The 26937-nt window shown below is 30.9% G+C and overlaps 1 protein-coding gene across 1 annotated transcript in view; it reads right to left on the reverse strand.

Moving 5' to 3' along the window:
- Window positions 1–26937, reverse strand: part of LOC107452519 (uncharacterized) — a 38782-nt gene that overhangs the window by 4283 nt on the left and 7562 nt on the right. The window contains exons 2-3 of the mRNA XM_016069008.4: window positions 9270–9391; window positions 5817–6683 (exon numbers count right to left, since the gene is read on the reverse strand). Of these exons, the coding sequence (XP_015924494.1) occupies window positions 5817–6683; window positions 9270–9391 (989 nt within the window). The remainder of the gene's footprint in view (window positions 1–5816; window positions 6684–9269; window positions 9392–26937) is intronic.

Below are 26937 nucleotides of genomic sequence, written 5' to 3' on the forward strand. Positions count from 1 at the left end.
AATGAATTCGCGCTAAAAACATTTATCCCCATGTACAAGCTGACCAGCGTCTGGGAAACATAAAGAAACTGATAGTTAAGTTTCTAATATGATGTTCGAAAACTTACTTCTTTGCTTTTTCAATTTAATAGTCAGAGAAAGAAAATCTTAGGCTATAACTAGAAAGGCAAAGTCTTGAGTTTCCAAATGTTCTTTTCGGAATTTTACTTCCTGTTTTTAGTTTTCACGGGACTCTGGTCAACTTACCTATACATCACAAAACTTTTATCGTCTCTTCAATTCTCATTGGAGGGAAAGAATCAAATGATATAATCATTAAAAAATGAAGAAGTGTCAGACATCTTTGGTTGTCATCAGCATTACTTTAATAAGTCATTACTTTTTTTAATTGTAAATTATTTATTCCCCCCCCCTCTTATTTATTGTTATTTATAACTAAAAATATTCTTTTATAATTTTCAATATTATTCTCTGTTACAACTACGTATAAAAGGAATGGATACTTTTTTATTTGTTCAAAATTGAATCGGAAATTAAATCTGTGAGACTAAAAATTTTGGTGAAACATTCTAGTATTGTTATGAAACCAAAATGATATCAAATCAATCGAGGGAGTTGGCACACAAAGCGAGCAGGGGGCAGTGTCACTTAGTATGACATAAATTAATTTTTTTAAAAATACTACTTTATTTTATACTTCATTCTAAAAAAGCGTGTTAAAGTTGTTTTGACGATAAAAGTTTTTGTTCTGTAATATCTGGTTAAAATTTTTACAAGAAATAAGGATTTGAAATTTAAAACGTTTCCTGGCAACATCGTACTTTAAGTACTCAGTTGGCTTTAAATCATCATATATTTTAAATATCATATATTTTTTTCCAACATCATTCTTTGATTTCGAAGGGAAATATCCCAATCATTTTTGCAAAGTTTACAAAATATAATACAAGTTCAGCTTTGTTCTAAATTTTCACAAAAGCATTTAAGCCTCGAGGGCCATTTGCACTTTAGAATTTTCAACTTTTCGACGTAACACCTCTAGCTAAAATTTTGCACACCTGGCGTTTCTTAGACTAAAAGGTAGATTCATTTTTTTTTAATTTGAAATATCAAAGAAAGCTTTCAAAATGAAGGTTACTTTCTTCTTCCTATAGGTAGAATATTAAGTAGTTGAAGTAAAAGTAAGTTTCTTTAAATAGAATACGAGTTAATACGGAACACTGCCACGAAGTGCATACTTTGCATATCGGTAAGCTTATTGGATATTTGGAGATTTTGAAAGTATAATAAATAAAAATGTAATTTAGGAAAGCTCAAAAATATTTCAGTAATTTAATTCAGTAGGAGAAATTTTATAATAAGGGTCCACACAGAAACTCACATTACAGCTTTTACACTCATACTTAGATTTTCGTCTTATATCGTTTGCATTGTAAACGTCGTAATTTCTATTAACGGCTTTTACCTTCCGATTTGTAAGCCGAAGGAAAAGGTCTTTTTGACTTACAAAACATTAACAAGCGTATTCAAAATATACTTTTGGTGGTTTAAATCCTCTATAGGTCAATGGAATATTAGCCATTGCAAGTTTGACGGAGATTGAACCGGTTGTCACGCCGTATCACGCTGACGACGGCTAAATACGGCGTTGGTATACGCTGGGAGTTGCTAGGATTAGGGCTAAATACGGCGCTCGTCATGAAAGAGTTAAGTTTTGGAACTCTACAAACATTGGTGCTTCAGCCGTGGTGGCTCAGAAGATAGAGTTCTCGCCTCTCAACGAGGTGACTCGGATTCGAATCCCAGCTAAAGCTGGTCGATACGAATTCTGCACCCAGCTCATACCAACCGCACTGCTGACATAAAATATCCTCAATGGTAAATGGATCATAGGTAAGGGCTCCCTTTCTGTCAGGCTGTCCGTGGGAGATTTCCGCTGTTTCTCCTCTATGTAACTCAAATGTGGTATAGTTCCATGAAAAAGTCTTCCACGATGGCAAACTTCTCTTGATCCAGATGTTCCTTTGTCTTCTGGATTGGGTTCAGAATTACAAGGCTGTGTAGTTGAACATTGGTAGTCGTAAGTTCAAAAATGGATCGGCTGTCGACGGTTATAAATTTGGGTACTTTATTTTCTATCACTTTATAATTTTTTTTTATCAAAAGCGGGTCAGTTCGCATGCCTGATTACAGTTATCAAATTTTAAGAATAAGACATTATTATAGTAAATCGTTTTGTTAGCAAATTTACAATTTCAAATTCTATCACAAATATCTAAAGCTTTCAAAATCTTTTTCACATTTTAAATACGAAAATCATAAATTCTTTTATGGAATATTTACACTCTTTATAGAATAAATGTTATTTTACTACTTCTCAACTTATATGTGAAGTTACAGAAATACGTATTTCATATCTGTTTCAAGGGATACGAATACAAAAATGTGTTTCTGATGCAACGTTACAAGGCATTTTAACATAAAATTGTTTGTGAGTACTGTTTATATGACGGATAGCTAGCTAGAAGCTTCTTAGAAAGGCTTATTATAATGGCTTACTTCGTGCAAATATCGCAAGGGAAGTGACAGCATATCAAACCGATTTCATATTCAGATGATGCATTAATATTCCATTGGTTTCTTCCAGAAATAAAAATAGTAAAAAAAAATACGATTCTACCTGGTCCATAAAAACATAAGCCTTGGAAAATATTCTAAGGCAGTCGTTTTCATTGCACTCAAAAATAAAATTAAATAAACGTGAAATGTTTAAATTTTTGAGTAAAAATGATAGAAAATACGATTAAATATTTATATTTTCCCAGAAAATGAATAACATAAATTTTCAGGTAAATAATTCCCTTATGAAAGTTTTAATGTCAAGATGCTCTACTTTAAAAACATCGGATTTATTATTCAATTTAATTCTAAATTTTATTGTCCTGGTTGTACTGCTTATAAACCAGTTACATCGACTTAAATTGGAGACAATCCACGTATAAACCTTGTTGAATATCTTAAAGACGTATATTTCCGAAACTTTTAAATAGACTTTTAATTCTGATCAAGTGTTGAGCCTGGTGTAGCCTTCTTTGGCTCTTGAGCAAAACATTTAAACTAATTTACTAACTAACCATTTTTTTTCCTGCTAGTAATCTAGATTTTAATTTAGATGATCAAAACCTAACCTAATTTTTAGCGTGATGCGGCCAAAACTAATCGTTTTCGAAATTATGTTTTTAGAATTGTTTTTGTTTTGTTGTATTCTGAGCAGCAATCCATTTTTAGTGCATCATTATTTCACAAAAAATTCCTATATTTTACCTTATTAGTGCTACAGATACTAGTAAAATTTTAATTTTTCATGTGTGACATTTTGCAATTTGTACAATCATGGAAACTGCTTTTCTTTCTAGTTATACCTAGGGATGTAACGAATAGTGATTTGGCTGAATAGCTGAATACCGAATAATCGGTCAAGAAAACCAGCCGAATGTCGAATATGGTGGGCAATTAGCAAAAATTATTTAAATTTTTTTTTACATAAATATTTTTTATTTATAAATAGTTTACTAGTAAAATTTTTATTTTTCACGTGCGACATTTTGCAATATTTATCCAACTGACTATCATGAAAATAGTTTTTCTTTCTAATAATACCTAGGGATGTAACGAATAATGATTTGACCGAATAGCTGAATACCGAATAATCGGTCAAGAAAATCAGCCGAATACCGAATATTAGGCAACCAAATAGCAAAAATTATAAATTTTTTTTTTTTACATAAATATTATTTATTTATAAATAGTTTAGTTATTATTGAAAAATAATCAAAACTTAGCTATATTATTGGTGTTTTGTAGAGGGAAAAAAGCTAGAAAGTTATTCATTAGAAATAATTAAGATAAATAAAAAAAACTGACAAACAGCTATAAAAAGAAACAAAAAAAAAACTAAAGTTGTAAAGTTAAAAATAAGAGAAATAGAAACAAAAATCTATGTAATTCTTAAAACAAAACTTTAATGTTGAAAATAATAATTTCCGAAAAAGGAAGTATCCGTAAAATGTTAAAGAAGATATAGTCTATCAGAAGCGTTTTCAAAATTGCTGTGCTATCATAAAAACGTCCATAAAAAGATTACATACAAAAATGAAACAAACAAAAAAAATTGATCTCAATATTTGAACGAAAACTGATATTGAAACGAAAAAGAAACAAAAACGATATCGCAAATTAACGGATCACTAGTGAAGAAGGTGGGATTGAAAAACCTCTCAACCCATGATTAATGGAGGAAACGAACGGAAGTTGAAAGGTGATTATTAGATATACTCTACTCTCTGATCTCTTAAGTCAGTTAAACTATTTTTCGTTTTTTAATCCACCTTCCTTACTAGTGATTCTAAAGATATTATTAGCGGTTTTATTTCTACCAAGCGAAATATAGATTCAGTGAACACAAAGCAAAAAATAACGTGCATACTTTTCTTTTAAAAATTCATTTTAAAATTGTTTATAAAGAGCTGTGATCATAAAACAACCTACATAATATTTCATAAAAATATTTGCAAGTATATGATACAATAATTTAAATTTTAAAATAAAGTACAAGAGTCTTCTCTAAACCTTGATTGAGTGCTTGCTCATAAATTTCGACGGAAATAAAGACTGGTTTAAACTATATTAGGAAATGGTAACCTTTGTATTGAAAACTTTTGTAGTTAAAAGTATGAGTGACAAAGATTCTGGATGAGAAGAAGCAAGTTTATAGACGCTCTTAACTAGTAGGAAACGCTTAACTGATCAGTCGAAAATTTATTAGAGGCAATTCAATAAAACTATCCAACTTCCGATAATAATAGAGATAGAAATATGAGGAACTGACTCTTGACATTTTAAGATCCAATAATTTTTCTCACAGAGAGCTATGAATAATTTCATATTTTTTGAATAAGGTTTTAACTGTTAAAACTGTTAACGCAATTCGATGCTATGAAATTTTTTTTGTGGTTTAATGGAATTACATAATTTAATTCTCCTATGTGTGCTTGTCCAGCAGTATTTTGTCTCCTATGTGTGTTTATTTTTACTAAACACATCCTTTTTGAAGGGTTTAGCTTTCTCAGATAAATGCAGGTCTCACTACCATGAGGTGTCTTTGAGCGTTTTTTTTGTTGTTGTTAGTCTTAGTTTATAGCACCATTAGGTCAGTAACAGCTTTAAGCTATTGACATTTATTTTAGATGAGTTTAAGACGCAATACAGCAAAAAGTATAACACTATTGTCCAAAAATATTAAACGCTACATATAACATGGAGGCGCGTAAAGTTGAGACAAACTTCTAGGGAAATTAGGGCATATCATCAGGATTTAAATTGCCCAGGAACCCATGCCCGGGAATGTCGTTGTAGACCGCTAGGGTCGCTTTCCTCTTATAAACTGTTTCTAAGCTTGTTTCTGAACAAGAAAGCTTACTTAGTGGCGTATGACATTTGTTTCTAGGCATGGATTCCTATGCGATTTTAATCCTGATGATGTGCCCTAACTCACTAGAAGTTTGACGCAACCTTTACGCTCCTCAATGCTATATATAAACTACATTTCGTCAAAAACTAGACTAAAAATGTAATTTAAAATAAAAACTGAAGCTTGTAGAAAAAAAATCGATCGTAGATTTTAAATCAGCGATACGGAATTATCTAAGATCTCTTAAGAAATCTCACGTGACATTTAAAAAAATTGTTCTCTTGTGTAATTTTCTAGCACTTTTAATATCGTAAGACCAAGTTAAAAAAATTCTTCTTATACTTACATTCCTCTTCTCGGCACCTCTTCTTTTTCTTCAGCTTCAGTTGTCGTGTTTTCTTCCTGCTTTTCTTCTTCAACTGATGCCTCAGCCAGAAGATCTTCATCGTACTTCTGTGCGCTATCAAAAGTATTCGCATTGGGCTTTTTCGTATCTATATCATCCTTGTATCTAGTTTTTTCTTCAACACTATTTTGCAAAACAGATTGATCCGTTCTTCTTTTTGGCTCAAATTCATATTCTTCTTCGAATTCAACATAACCGATTCGTTCCATGGCAGATGGCAACGGTTCTGCTTGAGCTTCCGTGGTGCTTGGTTCTGTGGCTGTCGTTGACGTTTCTGTGGTGATAGGCTCAGTCACTGTTTCAGATATAGGAAGAGTCTCTGTCGTAGTTTGAGTCCTGGTAACGGTTGTAGTTTCGTCTACTTTTTCCGTAGTCGTCGCAGCTACCCCTTCCTTGTTTTTAGTAGTAGTTTCGAATTCAGCAGCAGGTTCGTAGGATACTGTTGAACCTTGAGATGTCATCGATTGAGTCACGGCTTCTCCGACTTTAATCGATGTCTCGGTCACCACTCTAAAAATGGTTGCTGGCTCTGAGGGGTCTGGTCCATTCAATTCAATGATTTCTGGTTCATCTTCGAAAATCTGTGGTCTCGGCTGGCGTCGATTGGACTTTCCCGATCGTGGTCCGGACTTAACGGATCTGCCGTATACAGTTCTGCTGTGAAAGCCTTCGTAGGCATTTCGAAGCATTTCAAATCTGAGTCTGAAACCATCTATTTCATTTAACAATACAGAGCTGTGTTTTTCATCACCGTACATTCGTCGAACAAGACCTTGATTGTCATTAATATAACGTTTAACAGAGCTCCTACGGAGAAAAAAAATATGATAGAATTTTGAAAGAGAAATCATAAGCAATAAATAAATGTAAAAAATTACTTATCTTTTATAAAGGGTGTTTATAAAGTCCCGGACCCATTTTGATGTTTAATAACTCATAAAATAATAAAGATAGATTAAAATTAATAACATAAATGGTTAGATAGACTCAAAAAGTTTCATGACCCTTGTCAATGAACTTCCACGTGTGCCCCCCCCCCCTCTTCTTCGCACGGAGAATATCAAGTCGATAGTCAATTTCACGCCACGTAGCGTCAAGCATGTCGGCATCCACAGAGGCTATTGCGGTTGTAATTCTGGCTTTTAGGTCATCAATGTTCGACACGATCCTCCTGTAAACATTGTCCTTTATAAATCCCCAAAGAAAAAAGTCTACGGCGTTATATCAGGCGATCTGGGTGGCCAAGGAATTGGACCTCTTGACCTACAGAAAAGACGGTTTCATCAGTCGTATACTTAGACATGTTGGAAAACTTCGTATTTCCACAACTAAAAGAGCTTCAGTCACATGTCTTTTTGCAACAAGATGGTGCACCACCTCATTGGGGTATCATAGTTCGTAGTTCTTTGAATGACCATTTTCGAGGAAGATGGATTGGGCGAGGAGGTCCAATTCCTTGGCCACCCAGATCACCTGATACAATACCGCTGGACTTTTTTCTTTGGGGATTTATAAAGGACAATGTTTATAGGAGGATCGTGTCGAACATTGGTGACCTAAAAGCCAGAATTACAACCTCAATAGCCTCTGTGGATGCTTGCTTGCCGCTACCTGACGTGAAACGTGAAATTGACTATCGACTTGATGTTCTACGAAGGGGACACACGTGGAAGTTCATTGACATACCAATAATAAATACTGCGTTGTTTAGTTCCCTTTTGTATAACCACTTCAGAACTTCATATTCTCTCCTTTGAGACGTACCTCATCCTAATTTAATGCTCTGAAGACGTCTGATTTTATAACTCTATTTAGTTCTAGTTTCAATCTAGTTCTTGCAAAAATTTTTTTGATCTTAAATTATAAATTGTTTAAATTTTAATCTAGTTATTTTTATATTTGCCGAGATATTAAAAATTATTTTAATCTTAGGCATGATTTTTCAAAAATCATAGTCCTTGTACCAAAAATCAGTTCAAATGGAACCAATCAGTTACAATCAGCCAATAAGTTACAAATAAAGCCAATAGAAATATGTTTCTATTGGGATAGGAATGCGAATTGTCCAATAGGAATAAGGCAAATTGATTGAATAATAGTAGAACACTGATCTAGTTCAGCCTCTGACTTGGATATCTCTATACTACATTTAGTTGAACTCCATTATTATTTTTGCGTCAAGTCATATTGTAATTTTTTTACCCAATGGCAAAATGAGAGTTGTTTTGGATTTAATGGCGTTAGCATCTTATTTGGACAGCATCACACTTTTCAACTGTGTTCAAGAGTAATAGTAAACAGTGCGCACTCGTCGTCATTGCATGCGTTTCTATGGCGACCGCTGCTGTTTGATAATTTTTTTAGAATTCTTTTTTTCCACTTTTAATTTTGTTATGCATTAAGTTAGTTAGTTTATTTTTGAGATATGGGACCAGAGAGATCCCATAAATACTTGAGTTGCGAATAAAAGAGAATTTACTCATTTGAACGATATATTTTTGTTTTTATTGTTTTAACTAAGAATCAGAAATTCAACCTACAGTTCAAACTGGATAGTTTTCAATACTAATTCAGGTGAATACCACAAATAATGAGGGTTCCAAACTGATTGACACGGTCCCAAAGGTTAGAGTTGAAGCAAGGAAAAAAAACGATGCCAAGGCCTAAACTTACCGAGGCTGAAAAAGCCAAAGAACGTAGACCGGAATACCTTAAGCTTTACACGTAAAAGGAAAAACGAAAGGATTCTGTTCATTAACGCAAGCATAAAGCTAGGTCTTCATAAAAAAAAAGTGGATCATGAAAATGAATTGAATCGTAAACGTTGTTACAAGATGTAAAATGTAATAAAAGAAATAGACAACGACCATCTTGCCAATGGGTAACCTCACAAAATTTTTAATTTTTTTTTCTTTTCGTGCATTTTTTTGTTGAGATTTTGGGTTAGGAGGTACTTTTTTATGCTAAGTTCTGTACAGAAAAATATATATGCCAGGATTACAAATTTAGGTAGGTTTAATTTTTTTTCTTCTGCCAGTTCTTAATTTTTTATACTCCCAAGTTCAAACTGATCGACACATTATTAATGAAGGTTGGTTGAAGATAGATTTTAATCAAGCTGCCTAAATGTTATCTTAGTGCATGCTCATGGAACGTGTGGATTTAGGAAGGCCTACTGATGGCGATCATGTATTTTAGCCTAGTTTTAGGCGAGGTATAAGAAAACAGGACTCTTGCGACCATATCTTTCTTATATCAATCAAGCAAAAAGCATTTTATGCAAAGGTGAAGTATATTTCTTTGTCTCTCCTGCAAAATTCTCGAAGTTAAGTTATTTACCAGTTTTTGAGTTCTGAATTATGAAAAAAGCAAAGATGTAGAGAATAGTCTTACCATGGATAGGCACTGCCTGGTGCACTGCAGTAACTAGATTTACTCATGTCACAGGGAATTTCTGCCAGAAGTCGGGCGCTGACCCGTGGTCCACAACTCTGGCCTTCCAATTCTTTGACCACCTATTCAAAAAAGATAGTTTATTAGATTAGATTAAACTTGATATTCATCATACTTTTCATTTGTAGATACTATGGTTAGTTTTATTCAACTATTCTTCCCCAAGTTTATTATTTTATAAAACTTTTTAAAAAGCCAAAAAAAAAAAAAAATCCTCTGATGGGAAAAAAGAGGGATTTTTAAGCTTTTTTTCTAGAAAAATCTGAGTCCTCGTGATATTTTCTCTTTCCCCCGCTTTTTTCCCTCTTAATTATCCTATTAATTATTACAGTCACAAGCGAGTTCAGCCATTTCTCGCTCTTTTGCCAATAATCTACAAATAAAGTTGTCTAAACTGACGTCATTTAACTTATCTGTCCACTGGCAATATATCAATAATCAATGAGCTACAGATAACAACCAATATGAATACGTTTCTATTGGGATGTGAATATGAATCGTCCAAGAGGAATGGTCATTTCAATCAATCAAACGGCATTTGATTGATTTATTTCACTCAGTGATATAGTTCAACTTTTGATTTGAACATCTCTTATGCTTATAACAATTTGTTTTCATTAATTTCTTACAACAATTCGTTCAAGTGATTAATCGTTTAACTATCGTTTGATAGAAACTATTAATTATCGTTTTACGATTAATCATTTTATACGAAATTAATCGTTCAAACTATTAATCTAGTATAATCGTTTAAACGATTAATTATTGTTTCGTTCGGTAATTAATCTTTGAGAACGTAAAAATGTTTGCGTTTAGCGACGTATAAAGGTTTGGTGTCGCATGATTTGATTTTAATGTTTTCTGTTTTAAGTCTCGTAAATATAATTTTATCTTCTTCACTCTACTCTTAAATAATGGTTTAAATTTTTTCGTTATTTGTATTTTTTGTGGGTTTTGTTTATCTCAAAAAGAGACGAACGATCGATAGGCAATAAATTATCGCTCTTGCAGTCAGAAAAAGAAACCTGTACTGTCCCGTAGCACAGAGCTCCAACTAAAATTCTAGACCTTTATCTGGTTGAAAGGTAATCAAAATTTCAATTGCAAGATCTTTCTTTTACGGACACGAAAGGAAATTATGTAAAGAGTGATAATAGTTTAATTCGCCATAAAAAATTTATTTTCAGTTTTAACCAAGAAAAGTTGCTTCTAATTTAGCCAAGTTTTAAGCACAGTATAGCTGAAGCATGGTTCTTGCACCAAGAATTTACATTGCTCACTCATTAAAGTTTATCTGGAACAAGAAAACTCAACAAGTTTAAGGTTGGCTCAAGTAATAATTAAAGCAGTTTTAATAAGTCAGTTGTTAGTAAACAGTAACGTTGATAGTAAAATTAACCATAAGAGTTTGTTGCAAATGAAAGCAAACATACTAATTTAATTTTCTTAAATTCTCCTATGTAAAAGAATAATAATAATCTTCTAACCGTCGCATTTTCATGGGGGAAGAAACCAGCGCAATATGGAGAGCATTGGCAGCAAAAGCTCAGTAACACAAATATTTGAACATGATAGTGGTGGTCGATTTAAAATTCGTAAAATAGAAGGCGATGGCAATTGTCTTTTTCGTTCTATGTCTTACCTCATTTTCGGAAAACAAAGAGAACACGAATACTTGAGAGACCTAGTTGTTAGGTATGTTACAGAACACTGGGAACAGTTTAGCGACTACAATGTAGATGAGGACATGGACTCATATAAAATCAGTATGTGTTCATTCGGTACTTACGGTGGTGAACTAGAAATTGTCGCATTTTCTAAAATATTCCAAACTCAACCAGTTGTATATTTCAAAAGTTCCCCTGAGCAAAACCCTCTTATGTTTGGCACCCATGGAGCTTTGTGCTTCTTTCTTTACAGTGGACCGAGTGATAATGGTCATTATGACGTATTGAAGCCATTAGAAACAATATGGTGTGATGCTAAGACGTATGAGCAATCCGTTAAAAAAATGAGATCGAGATGCAGAGACTCATTCCTGGAGGATTTGAAGTTCTATAAAAACGATTTGAAATCTCTATCTCGGGTTGGCTTTAAAAAAACTAGTGATATCATGACCAAACAATATGATCGTTTGACAAAAATGGCAGCTCTAGATGCTTTTGATCTAACTAAATTATAGCACAAAACAATAATATAGAAAAATTACGTTTGTTCTCTGCTTTATTTATATTCCATTTCATTTCTTTCGTTGCATAAGTAAGATGATTTGACATTAATATTACATTGGCACGATAATTTATGAAGCTCAGCTCAGCTTGTTTTAAAATTTTTGAGAAAGTTTGGAATGGAATGTCAACCAAAACGACACAGTTAAAAAATTTGTAGAATTTGGCAGCGTTGTCGCACCCCAGAAGATACAGAAAACGGTGCTCTTAACTCAATTTCGGAAAAGGATTTTTTTAAAAAAAATATTCCTTAAATAGTGATACTGGTGTAATCTTATGGAAATGCTTTTTATATTTGCTAAATATTGATTTGGGAAACATGCGAACAAGACAAATTACAATTAATGTATTCAAGTACAGAATAATGTTCATTCAAAGTATGCAATTAATATAATGAATACAGAATAACTGTAAAACTATGTTCAGTCAAAGTATGCAATTTATATAATAAATACCAAATAACTATAAAACTATGTCCAGTCAACGTATGCAGTTAATATAATAAATACAGAATAACTATTTAAGTTCTGAATTTAAAACACAAGTTTGTGGAAGAAGTTGGGATGATAACAGAGAAAAATTGTTTATGTTAAAATTTAGGTAGGGCATACATATATATATATATATATATATATATATATATATATATATATATATATATATATATATATATATATATATATATACATACATACCAATGATGTTAAAACTGAACTTATTTGAAATGCACATTTTCTCAGCTTCAAAACAAGATATTTGATCATTTTTTTTCACAGAATGTTTACATATACATGTTTAGAGTGTGATAACTGGTAATACATATCGCTGATAGAATTTTTCAAAAAAAGTATGAACTAAAAACTTTCAATTTTTTAAAAAAGTTTATAAATTTTGAGCAAATATCTTGTATAACTCAAAAAGTATTTCGGTTAACTCTGAAACATTATCACAGCATACAACTGATCTCAAATATAGCCAAAATAATTCAACACAATAGCATAAGTAGTTTCTTAGAAAAGGTACATCGAAAAAGGCCAGTTTTAGCATGGTCAGTCATATGCCCTACCAACTCCCCTTAACCGAATAATTTTTAACTCTTATTTAACAGTTTGTTTATTGTCCAGAATGTAATTGTGAAACAAATTACGCGTTTGGTGAGCGATTCGAACAGGAAGCATAACCCCCGATAGTTAAATGATACAGTGGACCTTAAAAAGGATTTTTTTTCATATTTTTTTATAAATAAAAACAAACTTTTTTGTGTGTCATCTATACAAGGATATTTATGCCCAAATTTAATAAATGATGATAATAAAAAAAATTGAAAATTGATATAAACACTTTATTGAAGATAAACTTTTTTTTAATAAGATATGTTTAAAATTGCTCCGTATCTTACAGTTTGTCTTAAATATTTCATTTTTTTAAAAAAATTGTATGCATACGTATGAAAATTGTATAGGTACGATTTTGAAGAAATGTTACATGAAACATACCCTCCAACTGCTACGGAATTTCCGTAGTTTCAGAAATCTTCTTTTCAGACGGTAGCAAAATTAATATCTTAATATTTAAAAAAAATTAATTTTAGCGTAACTTGTCCACTATTACTTATAAAAGTGCAGGCCATATGGCTAGATTCTTAAGTTCTGTTAAAAGTTTTATGAGAGATCCATTTGCTTTAAAAATTTCTACTTTGGTTCGCTACCACTAGAAAGAATTATTTTCAAAATCTTCATAAGTTGGAGGGTATGCATGAAATATTTTAAGCAAAACACAATTCTGGCAACAATAGAAAGAATCTTTACTCTAAAGGAAATATTTGTTTCTCCAAAGGTTTCATTTTCATTTCTGATACGTCAGTTTCCCGATGCATCTATAACAGACGCGAAAATAAAAATAGCATGCCTTCGTTATAAATTACTTACACGTGATAAATAATCACCTATTAGTAAAAGTTAGTTTTCTTAAAATTATATTTTTTTGAGTCATTTCTCAAGTTTTAAGCCTACAAAAATTTGATTTTCAGTTTTCGAGAAACAAATACCTCCGACCAAACACCTCCACTTATTAAAAAAAGAGAAAAAAAGAAGGGAACACGTTATAGACACATTTTATTAGTTGTTGTAATTCTCCTTGGCATTAAACTTGAGAACTTGTTTCATGGGTATGAAGAAAAAGAGAAACTCATAGTTTTAGGTCAAGATGCTCGATTGGACTTTCGACCCATATTCCCTAAGGGGCCGCACATGAAGTATTTTAAAAAATTGTTTTTACATATTCGATCACAGAACATAAATAAAATTCTTTAAGCTCGTTTTCGCAGTTTTGTGACCACATTAACATTTTAAAATTTCGTGGCAATATTTAAAAAAAACTGTGAATAATTCACGTTCATTACGACAATTTATTGAAATATAATTTTAATTTATGTAGCTAGCCCCTTTCATGTTCTATCACAGAACACGAGTAAACCTTTTCAAACTCATTTTGACAGTTTTGTCTCCACATTAACAATTTAGAGTATCATTGCATTATTTAAAAAAATTCGCGAATAATTCACCTTTATTACCACAACCGCAATGCACTAAAATATAACTTTTAATTATTGATGTTGCAAACCCATTTCATATCCTATCACAGAAAATGAATAAAATTCTTTTAACTCATTTTGACAGTTTTGTCACCACGTTCATCATTTTAAAATATCGTTGCAATACTTAAAAAGAAAAGAGAAAAATAGTGAATAATTCACGTTTATTACCACAACCGCTATTCACTTAATTATAACTTTAATTACTGATGTTGCAAATCCCTTTCATTATAAGACTTTATATAATAATGCAAATTTGAAACGATTCTAGGGATTAAGACAACGGAACTTAAGGTTGTAGGCTACCTCTAGTATTAAGTTGGTTTGGAATTATTTGCGCATAAGTTAGTTGTGTGTAAACCATTAGTTGGTTAGTAAGCCATTAGTTAGTTGTGTGTATACAATTTAGCTACTTGTGTAAAGACAGTATATGATATGAATAATTACTGTCATATTATAAATTTAATTAGTTAAAGATTCAAGCTATCCTTTCCTGGTCATTATTACTGAAACATATCTGTACGCAAATGTTCAGTATAAGGTCGTACAATCTTGCTCGGGGGAAGGCCATAGAAAAATAAATTTGTTTTCGGGGCTGGAAGGAATGCTATATTAAGGGATTAACATAACTGCAATTTTTTCAAACTGCTATTAGAACTGTATTAATTTCTATTTAAAGTTAAAAGATCAAGTATCTGTTTAATATTTTTGAATTGAAGAAATATTTCTTATTCTTCTTGAATAAAATTTTATAATACGTAATTTTATATCTGTAGAAAATTTCTTTTCATTAATTTCTTCTTTACGGTGCATGGATTATACTTACATTTTTAACTTAAATAAGCTATTTGTTTTTAACATGCTTTTGTTAATGAAAAATATGTTAAAGAAATAATATACAGATTTAAAATTTTCTTTTTCTTGATTTGTACCTCGACATTTTCGATTTTTTATAAATTTAATTTCAGTTTCTTTTACGACCGGGGATGAACAACGAGGCCGACGCCTTTTTGAGTTTACGACTATCTATGTTCAGCTCCATAACTTTGTAACTTTCGAACCCAATCAACAAGAAACGGAAAATTATAGATCAAGCATTAGAACAAGTCTCCAGGACTTTTAACCCGTATTTGAGTTACACGGAGGGGAAACCGGAAATGTGAAAACCTCTCACTGTTAGCCCAACAGCAACCGTCTAAAACTAACCGTCTACATGGAGAATACTTTACAAGCTCCGGGAGCGGAATTTGCAATGACCAATAATTGCTGGGATTTGAACCTGGGTCAACTTATTGAGAGGAAAGTTCCCTATTTCCTGAGTCACGCACCACTAATAAGTTTATTGAAGTCATTTAGAAAAACAAATAAAATTTATATTTGCACCTTTCTTCCAATTATACTTCAGTTGGGAAGCAGAGGGTCGTACATTGACCATTAGAGTTCATTGACCAGATTGTGTACTCTCCATTCAGTACCTTCTGGCAGTTTAGCCATATATTTTTAAGTAATGAAAATTTGCTATAGAGGTTATTTCTTAAACGGATTAAAACTTTAATTTATTAATAGATATATTACTTTATTACTCCGTGGAAAATTGATGCCAATTATATCAACAGCCTTTTTTTACTATTTAAAACTTAAATAGCACTGCCCACTTTAACAAAAATATAAACTATGTCTGAAAATAAATTGGAGGAAGTTGTAGAGATAGCTGATGTACTTCGTGTTATTGGAACCCGTGCAAACATGAAGAGGTTTAAAGATTTAGAAATGGGATAAGATAGAAACAGAAAAAGTAGATTTTACGGATCAAAACTGCACACAGTAATGTTTAGATTTTATGAAATTACTAGTGGGCTGCGACCCCTGCTCGCTAACGCTCGCCAACCCCCGAAAATTGCTACGCAATCTTATATGGTTTGCTTCGCAAACCAAGCTCGCTTCGCTCGCTACTAGCTTAGGTGCATTGCAAATGCACAAAATTCTAAGAATTCAAAACAATCATTCAAATCCATATAAAAACTTTTTTTTTTTTTAAAAAAAATTACATCTTTTTAGTAAATACTAAGTCATTAAAATAAATTTGAATTCAAATAAATGACATGTAATTCGTTAAACCTATTAGAAATGTGCTATAGTATAATTCGTGATATAAATCAAAAATCGTCAAATAAATTTGTAATATATAAATTCGTGAAAAAAAGCATTTTCGACAAAATACTAAAATAGAAATCTATCGACAAAGACTACTCACTTCTGCATAGCTTAATAGTATGGGATTGACGCAGCTGACGCTCTCTGGTTATTTCAGTTTCCGTTTTTAAAAGCGCTATATATTGAGCCACATCAGCTAGATTTGGCATGTGACATTTTTAGCGGCAATTATTGGTCGATTCGCCGTGTAAGAGAAATAGTAACGTAAACAAAACAAAGCAAACGTTGCCACCGGCGGAAAAGAAATACAGCCAAAATTTGGGAGCCACGTAAGAGAATTATATATATTAGATTATAGATGATGTTTAGACAATGTGAAATGTTTAGATTTGATGATATAATTTATCATGCGTAATTTATGTCTATAACCAACAATAAATTTTTATGCAGAATTATTGTGATATATTTTTTTTCTTCAAAATACATCAGCTATAGCTATAGTTATTAATTATAAAATTATAGGTTAGGTTGCCATAATTCAGTCTGTTTTATTTATTTTCATGTCATGTCTTGCACACACCACAAACAAATTCGGAACTAGAATCAGGCTAATCTTCTGTTATACCTTAAGGACATAGGATTTTATACCTCAATTTAATTTTACCTTTTAAAATTTACCTTTTTTATATTTTATCTCTTATTTAAACCAAGCACTCGTATTTTAGACCAAGTTCATGGTGCGGTATAGCCATTTCTGGCTCTTGCGCCAAAAACACTAAATAACTAACTAACTGAATTATGGTTTACGGAAATAAATCAAATAAACTGTTATAAACGTTGAGAATGGTTACTAAAAAACATTTCTTCTCTTGAATTCTGTTATTTTATTTTGAATGGTTAAGTTTGAGGAGAATAGCTGATGCAATTATTTTTTATAAATGTTTGTTTTACTATGTCAACTTTCTAATGTTCTCTTGTTTTAAAGTAATCCTTATTTAATGGTCATAACAGTTATTTTTAGACTAATTTATTATATTTTTACTAAAGATTCATACTTTAACAAGCAATAAAGATTTAGTCTAATAGTAACTTTGTTCTGTTTCGTTTCGATAACCTTTGTTCTCGGGATAAGACTTGATACCCCCTTGATATGTGTGCTGGGCCCACGAAAACTACAGAGAGATAACTACATCTAAGGCTGAACAGAGGTTTTATGAGCCCTAGAGCAAAATTTATAGCGTGATCCTTCGTCGAAGCACAAAAACCTTACTTGCATGTTTTGAAGAATTTACGGAAAACAATTGTGCAATTTACGAAATTGCTACAAATTGACTTACAATACAGCGAACGCTACAATTTTGTAGTTTTAATACAGATATAAAGAAATTTTTAGCAATTTTATTTTAAAAATACTAATAAGTAATAATTTTTTTTAAAAAGGAAATTTGGTCGGGCCTTCAACAATTCCGGATCTCAGAACGATTGTCCTTCTCTCTCTCCTCCGTGAGTACGATTAATTACATACTTTACGATTAATTAATTACTTTGAGTACGATTAATTAATTACTTTGATTAATTACATGCAAAATTTTTTTTTTTTAATCTGTCAGATCAAATAGATATTTCTATTTTTTCATGGAGATTCTAGTAGTGCCTTCAGCAATTCCGGATCTCAGGACGATTGTCCTTCTCTCTCTCCTCCCTAAGTACGATTAATTACATACTTTACGATTAATTAATTACTTTGAGTACGATTAATTAATGACTTTGATTAATTACATGCAAATTATTTTTTAATCTGTCAGAAAAAATAGAAACTTCTATTTTTTTATGGAAATTTTAGTAGTTCTAAATTTCCCATAGAGTTAATATGTGTACCCGGTCTTACCCAACTAATGGGGTAAGACCGAGTGATTGAACTTTTTCTAGAAAAAAAAATGCCTTATAAAAAAGTAGCACATCAGTGACTTTTCAGCACTCATATTGTACACAATTTAAACAATGAATGTATTGATTAAATCGGACAGTTTCTAAGTAGAACAGTTTGTCCTCAACAGACCTTCGAATCTCAGCTGCCCGGTCTCACCCCACTTCACTAAGTGCACACGCATGTGCACTTAGTACTTACTCTATCTTTTCCTCTGTTTTAAAATTGTTTGCTTTGAGTAGCATGTCCTTTTGGATCTTGTGGCACTAAGCCCCACATTCAATTAATCAATTAAATGGCCAAAATCATAACTGCCATAGATAAATCCAACACAACGAATTAACCAGCTTTTTTTAAAAAAACTATTTGAGATTGGTTTTAAGATTAAGAAGAATACGAACAGATTAAGAGTGTTTAAAATCCATTGACAGTTTGCAAAAACTTTTTCCTTCAATAAAAATGCCGTTAGAAATCCAAAATTTGTGTAAACAAAAAAAAAGTGTGAAATAATTTATATTTGTAAAAATAGTTTATGAAGAAAGTTTTCGTAATATATTTGAAAGGCTTAATACAGTCTAGACACATAATCAACCTTTAACTTTTTTATTAACCACGCGCATATTTCCTAGTTCACCGAAAACTTCCCTTTCTTAGTGTAAAGAAAAGAACACGCAGGGTTATTTAAAACTTAACATTTCATTCGAGCTATAGAATAATTCCGTTTCAGTTAACTTCCTGAACAGGTATTTCTAAACTATTTTATGGTAATTCATTCCGTTGTTTAATCGATGACTATTCACTTGAATTCCTGAGTTTATTCCGTTTGAAATTAAATGCTTTTCAGATTAAATAGAGATCGCTGTTTGGATATGTTGCTTTCCATTTCGTGCTTATATATTGAGTTGCACACGAATAACTCATAAACACCTGAACCCACGTCCGTTTGTTCTAGTTTCAGAGAACCATAAAGCACATAATAACAATTACGCAATGAAATTTAAGAGAGGGTGTAATTTTAACTTTATCTTTTCTACTTTACTTTACTTGGAGAGATTCCTTCGGTTGATAACCATAAAATAATATTCGTTGACCGTAAATCTCGGGTATTAATAAACAGGCTGCGCATTGACCATTCTCTTTATACCCATTTGCATTTACTGAAAACCGAACCCATTTGCTTACATTGTCGAGTTGTTATCCCAAATAAACATCTTTTTGTAAACTGTAGACGATTCAAATTTAAAAGATCTGTAGAATGTATCTTTTAGAAAGTAGATTAAAAAAGACGGTATCATTGTTGATTCTAACATTTAAAGTATAGTAATCCTGCATAATTTAAGTTGCAAGCTTTCCATTATAACAGGTAAATAATATTATGATGTTTTCAGAATATTCCCTCGAAATTCACAGTTTTCCAGGTATGCCAGACATCATAATTGCAATTTTTATTTTTACAAAGACCTCAGGGTATATATATATATATCGCTTATGAGCTTCAATAGCGGTACAACTAAAAAATAAAAAAAATCATGTTTTGAGATAAGTGAGTTTAAAGTTTTCATCACTAAGGAAAATGTATAAGAAATGCTTTGGTTAGCTTAAATGAAGGTAACTTCATTTAAGCAAACTTCATACCTTCAAATTAAATTATGAGTGTGCTAGTATTGCTACTGAAGAGAATGTGTATTTTCCTATTTACACCTGTTCTTAGTCCAAAACGCGTGGTTTTTGAGTTGTGTCTCCCATGAGCTATATATATATATATATATATTCAGGGTTGGGTTTTTGCCGTCAAAAACTGGTTTTTGACATGACAGTGGTAAAAACCGTGTTTTTACCGGTAAAAACTGTCAAAAACCTACTGTTTTCTTTCATTTATGGCATATAGCGGACAATATATTATTTTCACATAATTGCCTTTATAAATGAATGTTGTAAATGATTGCTATTGATTTTGCAACTATATACATGTATTCTTATAGAAGGATATACATTCATATAGAAATATTGTAATATACTTATCGAAAATTGTGATACTTACTTTTATCATTATAGCTTGATATGCAAAGGATTCAAAATTTTGCACTTCTTAATTGTTAGAAATAAACAAACAAACAAAAAAGCTTGGAACTATTAATAAATTCAAGAACTAAAAGAAAAATAAAATTTGGCATTTCTTAAATATCAGAAATAAGCTAAACAAAACTTTCAAAACTTGTAACTACTAACAAACTCTAAGTCAAGAATGACTTGACATTCTTCAGTAATGTAATATGCTAAACAAAATGATGCTTGGAAATGTTGAAAGTTTTGTTTAGTATCCTAATATTTTAATTCAAATAGTATGTTTTGATATAATCATGTTGTGAAAATGCAAGAATCTGTTCTTAAATATCTTTTAACAACTTTTTTTCTAATTTTATTGCCCAAAAATGAATTAATTTTAAATTATAAGCAGTTAAACTCAAATAAAAATACAGTTTTACCAAAACTATGGGTTTTTGACAGAGGGTTTTTTGACATGACGGTAAAAATCATGGTAAAAACCGTCATGCGTCAAAAACTTGCCAACCCTGGTTCCGAAGCAGATTACTGTTTTAAATAAACATATTTATTTATTCTCGTAAATTAATTAAAAAAAAAGCATTTTTAAACATTTTTCACGATGCGACTCACCATCTAACATTGGTAAAAAACATGATATCATCACATTTAGGAGATGGTTTGTTATGAAATTCTACATAGCATTTTTTCAAAGAATGCATGATCTGAACGCATTTATTTAACATCTTTTGTATGCATGCGATGAAAAACAAAAGAAAAGTTTCAATGGAAAAATAAAAAATAAAATCAACCGGCGGTTCGCGTGTTGGCCAGACCAAGTTCAGATAACTCGAAAACTACGTGTAATAGTTTAATATCTTCCTAATTATAGAAAAAATAAAATTTGTAACAGTGAAAAATATTCTATTATGTTTACATAGGAGTATATATATAAAACATAATATTCTACTATGTTACATATTCTATTATATTTGCATAATAATTTACATAAGAGGAAGAGCCGTTTTGATGAAATGGCGGAAAACAGAATCAGTGGAGACAGGACGAAATTTTATCCAAAAATTTATGACGATTACTTATATGTTGGTCTTTCTAGAGAGACCACCTTTATTTCTGTAACTGTTGCATATCTAATTGTATGCATTTTTGAAAATGGCTCACTTAGTAGCTACACTGAGGAAAAAAGTGTAATGAAAAGTACCAGAATACGGTCAAATTTACCGTGTTTCTGGTTCTATGGGAGCATCGAACAGCTCGGTAATTTTAACCGAAGCGCTTTGGTAAAGATTTAGGTAGAATTGATAAGAAAATTTAGTTTTGCATGGAATAAAATTTGGTAAATGTGGCAAAATTTAACAATTTTATCATGATAATTGAGATCATGGTATAAAAGTCATTTATTCGGCTAAATTTACTGTTCAAGTTTGTATTTATTGTTACTAAATGCGTGGTGAAAAGAACTATAATTTTGAAAACCAAAATTTTCCGTATACCATTACCATTATGAAAGGAAAAATTACCAAATAAATTATTTAAATACCGCACATTTTAGTTTTTAATACCAGATTTGAGTTTTTTTTATTATCAGATATCATTACTATGCAGCATGGCAGTTTTACCGTATTTTTCTTCTCCTTGTACATTACTTACATTGCTCACTGTTTTACTTAAAATTTCTCCTTTAACCCTAGAATATAATTCCATTTTTGCTGCTTTGTTACTATGCGTCTTTGTTTTAGGATTTTTTTGTGTGGTTTTTATTTGTAAGGAAATGCAGACATATAGAAGATAAACTATTTTCATAAATTATAAGAAATGACGGACCATGTGTCGTTTTAATTATTCATTTATAGACACAAACATGAAATAAGAAAGATGGATATGGGGGAAATTCCCGCGTGAGAATCTTAATCGGTCTCTTCAACATATAAACTTCTGCTAACGATATCACGTGACTATGCACATGGCAAGTTCATTCGGCATGTGCAGTGAATCTGAACATTATGCATTTCATGAGTAGACTGCATGATTTGACTACATTGTCACAGGAATTAGTGAGCTTAGTTATTCTTCCAACATCGTACGAATTTTACATTGTACTAAGTAGCTTCGGTTACAAGAAATTGAATCAAGCCCTATAAAAATGTCATTATAAATTCTGAAATTTTAAGTTTCGCAGAAAGAAGAAAGTATGCAATGAAAATGTATGTATTTTTTCAGCATGACTGTTTATATTGGTTTGCGCTGTAAAGAGAGAGAATTGTTCATTAAAAATGGGTTCATTTTGAAGACAAAAGTTTTCGTTTAGAGTGTCCTTACTCAGAAGCTTTCCTTAATTGTTTTCATAGAAATGAATGTGCGGAACAAATAAGAAAAGAAAACACTTGGCAAACTAATTAGAATTTCTATTTTACTTAAATAACTGCGTCTATGTTTAATTCTTTAAACTAGATTAGAAAAATTTGCAATTCTAATGACTCCCTCGTTTTCTTAGAAAACATTCAAATTTGTTTAGATAATTCCAATATCTAGTTAGTTAAACTTTTACGATATCGAACAATATTGTTCTAACTGTATAGTTAAACTCTAGGTTTCGAAATTATTTTATTTCATGATCTTGCCCTACAATAAAAATATCGAATTCCTTCTAGTTTAAGTATTTGATATTAAAAGTGCATTGAGCTCGGAGGGTGATAATGAAGTGGTTCATAAAATCAAAGCGTATCTGATGTTTCTCACAATTGTATATTTTATAGCTTCAAAAAAATAACTCGAACGAATTATGGCACTTATTCTTTGAATTTTTTACGGAAATTCTCAGCGTGTTTCTTTTAAAATATCGTTCGGCCTTCCATTCAATAAGACAAATAGGCCTAAAAGACATGCAAACGATTGTTATTCTGGTTTTCAAGCTCCAGTAAGCCGAGAGAAAACAACTAAACTCCGCCTTTGTCGCCTGTGTGACAGAGGAAGGCATTCTACCGTGATCTTTCGCGACGGTGATTTCGGTGTAAAGAGTATTTTCTCAAGTTTCCTCGTTTAGAATTTTAACTGTTCATGAAACGATAGGAATTTTCTGATTTTGAGCCGCTTCCCAATCGCATCATCGTAAGACATTGCTTTTCTTAAATGCAATGACACATAATTTCATAATTCAAAATAATTAATAAAAAAGTAAAGATATTTTTGAGGGAATTATATTAGGAATTGAATAAGAACAGTACATATCTTTTTTCATTCATATACAGAAATTATCTAAAATTGATTTTGTAAATTAAAGAAATTTCAATATTAAATGTTTCTCTCGGATCTAAACAACTGCAAATTTGTGTAAATTTTCAAAAATTATAGTTCGTATGTGAACCGTGTGTAGAAGATTTTTCCTTTAACTCAGAAAAACACACTGGTGTTTTATGTTGTATTTCATAACCATAAACTTATTAAAATGCGAAATATAACATTTTCCCCTTATTTTGACTCAAATTAATACAAAATAATGAAAAAAATAACATACAAATCTGTTTAATAAAAATTCTGCGTAAAACGGTTCAAAACAGAGTGTAAAAGAAATAGTTTATTTAAACTTTCCTCTGATCACAAAAACTAAAGGAGAGAGTAGTAGATAAATTTTTTGTCATAATTTTTAATTTCGATAATTATGATTGATTGAAAGTTTAACTCAAAAAAATGTGTTAGGTAAGCAAATCGAAATGAGGTAGATATTGCAAAAAAGGAAAGCAGAAATAGTAAAGAAATAAAAAAATGTTAAAGTAGAAATTGCAAGCTGTTCTACGGTGCAGACGTTTTCGAAAATAACTTATCAAAATTAAGGTATAATTATTTAATCAAATTAGAATAAAAAAAGTTTTTCAACCATTACATATAAATATTTTAAGTACTTATGTAAGTGATCAGAGGTACGAATGGCCAAGTTCTCAAATTGTGATAAAATTTTTATTTGTTTGACAACTCTCTTCTTTCATACTCAACCAATAGGAAAAAAATATTTCCCAGAGACTTCAAATGTTAGAGGGTAAGGATCTTTAGTAGGAATGCCACGTAATTTTGACCCTGTCAGACGACGTGGACAGCGCCTGAGCAGGTACCTTTCTTTCCTTGATTAATTGAACAAACCTTATGTTGAACACATAATTTCATATTACAATTAGTGCAAAAATGGTGAATGTTAATATCACCTACTTTAGAAGTCATGATAATGCAGAATCCGTTAATTACCCGATTTGATAATTTCGTTTTTTTAGGAATTGGGGAAGGAGAGCAAAATTTGAAATTCTTTATAAATATTTTTAATAAATTAAGAACTTCTACTAAAAGTTATTTAAATTAAAGAATTTTATTTCGTTACGGAAAAAAAAGAAGCTGATTGTTTTAGATAAATGAAAGAATTATTTAAAACTAAAATACTTGCATCAAAGTTACTTTTATTTAGTTCACGGCCTCTAAATTCATAATACGTAAATAAAAATAATATTGTAATAATACAATCAAAATAAATATTATTGTATTGTAACAAAATATACACATGAAATATAAAATTTTTAGTATTTAAAAAATTACAATATGTAAAAGCACTTCCTTGTAACGAAAGATAATATTATACGTTTGTTGTATTTTAAAGCTTATTCCAAGGTACCACATAGTTAAAATAGAATCAAAATTGCCGACTACCTATATAAAAGTCATTACTCATTTATAACTAAAACACTGAAGTATTTTCTTTCCCAACTAGATAATATTCAGTTAAACAGTTTTAGAAATTCACATTCAGTAAATGAAAATATAACTGAAAAATAATTTATTAAGTGATGAAATTTACTTTTTCTCTTAACGAAAGATCAATATTTTGTTTGCAAATTTCTGCTGTAATATCAATTATTTAGAAATAAAAATAATGTTAATAATGCCATTTGGTTTTTAGAAATTGTCACTAATCCAACGTACAATACTCTCCCTTATTTAGGGTAAACTAGCCAGTGAAGGAACACTTAAGCTTCGGTTGCCTTTTAAAAAATCATATTAATTTCAAAATTCGTAATTTTAGTTAAATGACAGTGTCAACATATTTGTTACTAATTGCAAACGATGTAAAAAAATTGTAGAGAACTTACATAATATTGTTTTAAAGTTTTGGAGGTTCAAATAACAAGTAGTAAGAAGACCCAGTGAAGGAACAGCTCTTACCAGTGAAGGAACACAAAATTGCCCAGTAAAGGAACACTTAATTTTGGTTATTTTTTAATGCTCTTTATGAATTTTTTAGCCATACAAATATATAAAAACAAGACTATTTGTGAAATTACAACATACAAGTACTTGTAAAATGCTAACTTTTTTCTGTAATCATGAACTAGAAATTAAAGTGATGTTAAATACAAAATAAATAAGAAAAATCATTCTTTCTTGTAATTTGACAGTCAAATCTAAGTCATTGTGTCATCCGATGCTGTTTATTATCACTATTATTTTATCACCTTTTTGTTTACTCTTTTTCCTCTTATTTCTTGAAGCTTTTTTCTTTTTTAAGTATTTTTTCTTTCTTTTTCTTTTCCATGTTCTCTTGTTTTAACTTTTTTTAGATCTTTCAGCCGCTTGAAATTTTTGCCATTTCTCTGAAGTTAGTGCAAAAGGTAATTTATTCGTTTTTCTTCTTATTTGACCTTTCTTTTTATCATCAATATTTGGCCAATGTAAATGGTTCTTCCAAACTTCTTCTGATTTTTCAGCAACATTTCCAAAAAGCCTTTCTCGAAAATAGACGGGGGAAAGGTGTCTTGAAGTTTGAGGCAAATCCATCTCTTGTTGACTTATATCTAGAGGATCTTTAGAAGTACTGATTTTACTTATTGAATCATTTCTTTTTTCAACTAAGAGAGGATCAGCATGAGGAGTCATTTCAAATTCGATATCTAAGATGCATTCATTATCAATACTAGCTTCAGTTCCTAAGTTTGACTTAACCAAGTGGTCTTCTTTTAATACGTACTTCTTTCATATTGAAAAAAGTACAGGCTCTTGGATATTTTCGATATTAGACTCTTCAGTCAATGCTGCGCTAAAAATTTGTAACATAACTTGAGGGATTTTCCTCTCACGCTTCTGAAGAAATTGAGTATCGTTTCTGTTTAACTCTGTTTTTTGTTGAGGAGCTTGCTTCTAAATTCTAACACTGTAAAGTAGTTTTTATAAATTATATAATCACGTTGCTATCCTATAATGATAGCTTATTAGGAGTTCTTGGTGCAAAGGCCAGCGAAAAAATGTTCTATTCAAATTTTTATGATTATATTTAATTAGTTTTCGATTTGTAAACATAGTTTATTAAGTTGCCTAACATTTGCTGTAACCACACACCCCATTAATAAATATAAATTATAATTTTTTTCATAAATTAAGCTATTAAATTAACATTTTGAACTGAAATTATTTCAGGAATTATTCATACAATTTTTAACAAAATTTCGGTTGTCCTCTATATAGCAGAATTACTTATCCTAGAGTCATCTAAAATCATATTTCACACATTACTGTTTATTCACTGGCAAATCTATTCCCAGTACAGAAACATGCCTGTTTCTTCACTGGTTAGAAGTTGTTTTTTGTCTTTTAAACAGGATTTTGATG

The sequence above is a fragment of the Parasteatoda tepidariorum genome, chromosome 4 (assembly GCF_982258835.1).
Source record: "Parasteatoda tepidariorum strain Cologne lab strain chromosome 4, Ptep-v5.0, whole genome shotgun sequence".
Classification (NCBI taxonomy): domain Eukaryota; kingdom Metazoa; phylum Arthropoda; class Arachnida; order Araneae; family Theridiidae; genus Parasteatoda; species Parasteatoda tepidariorum.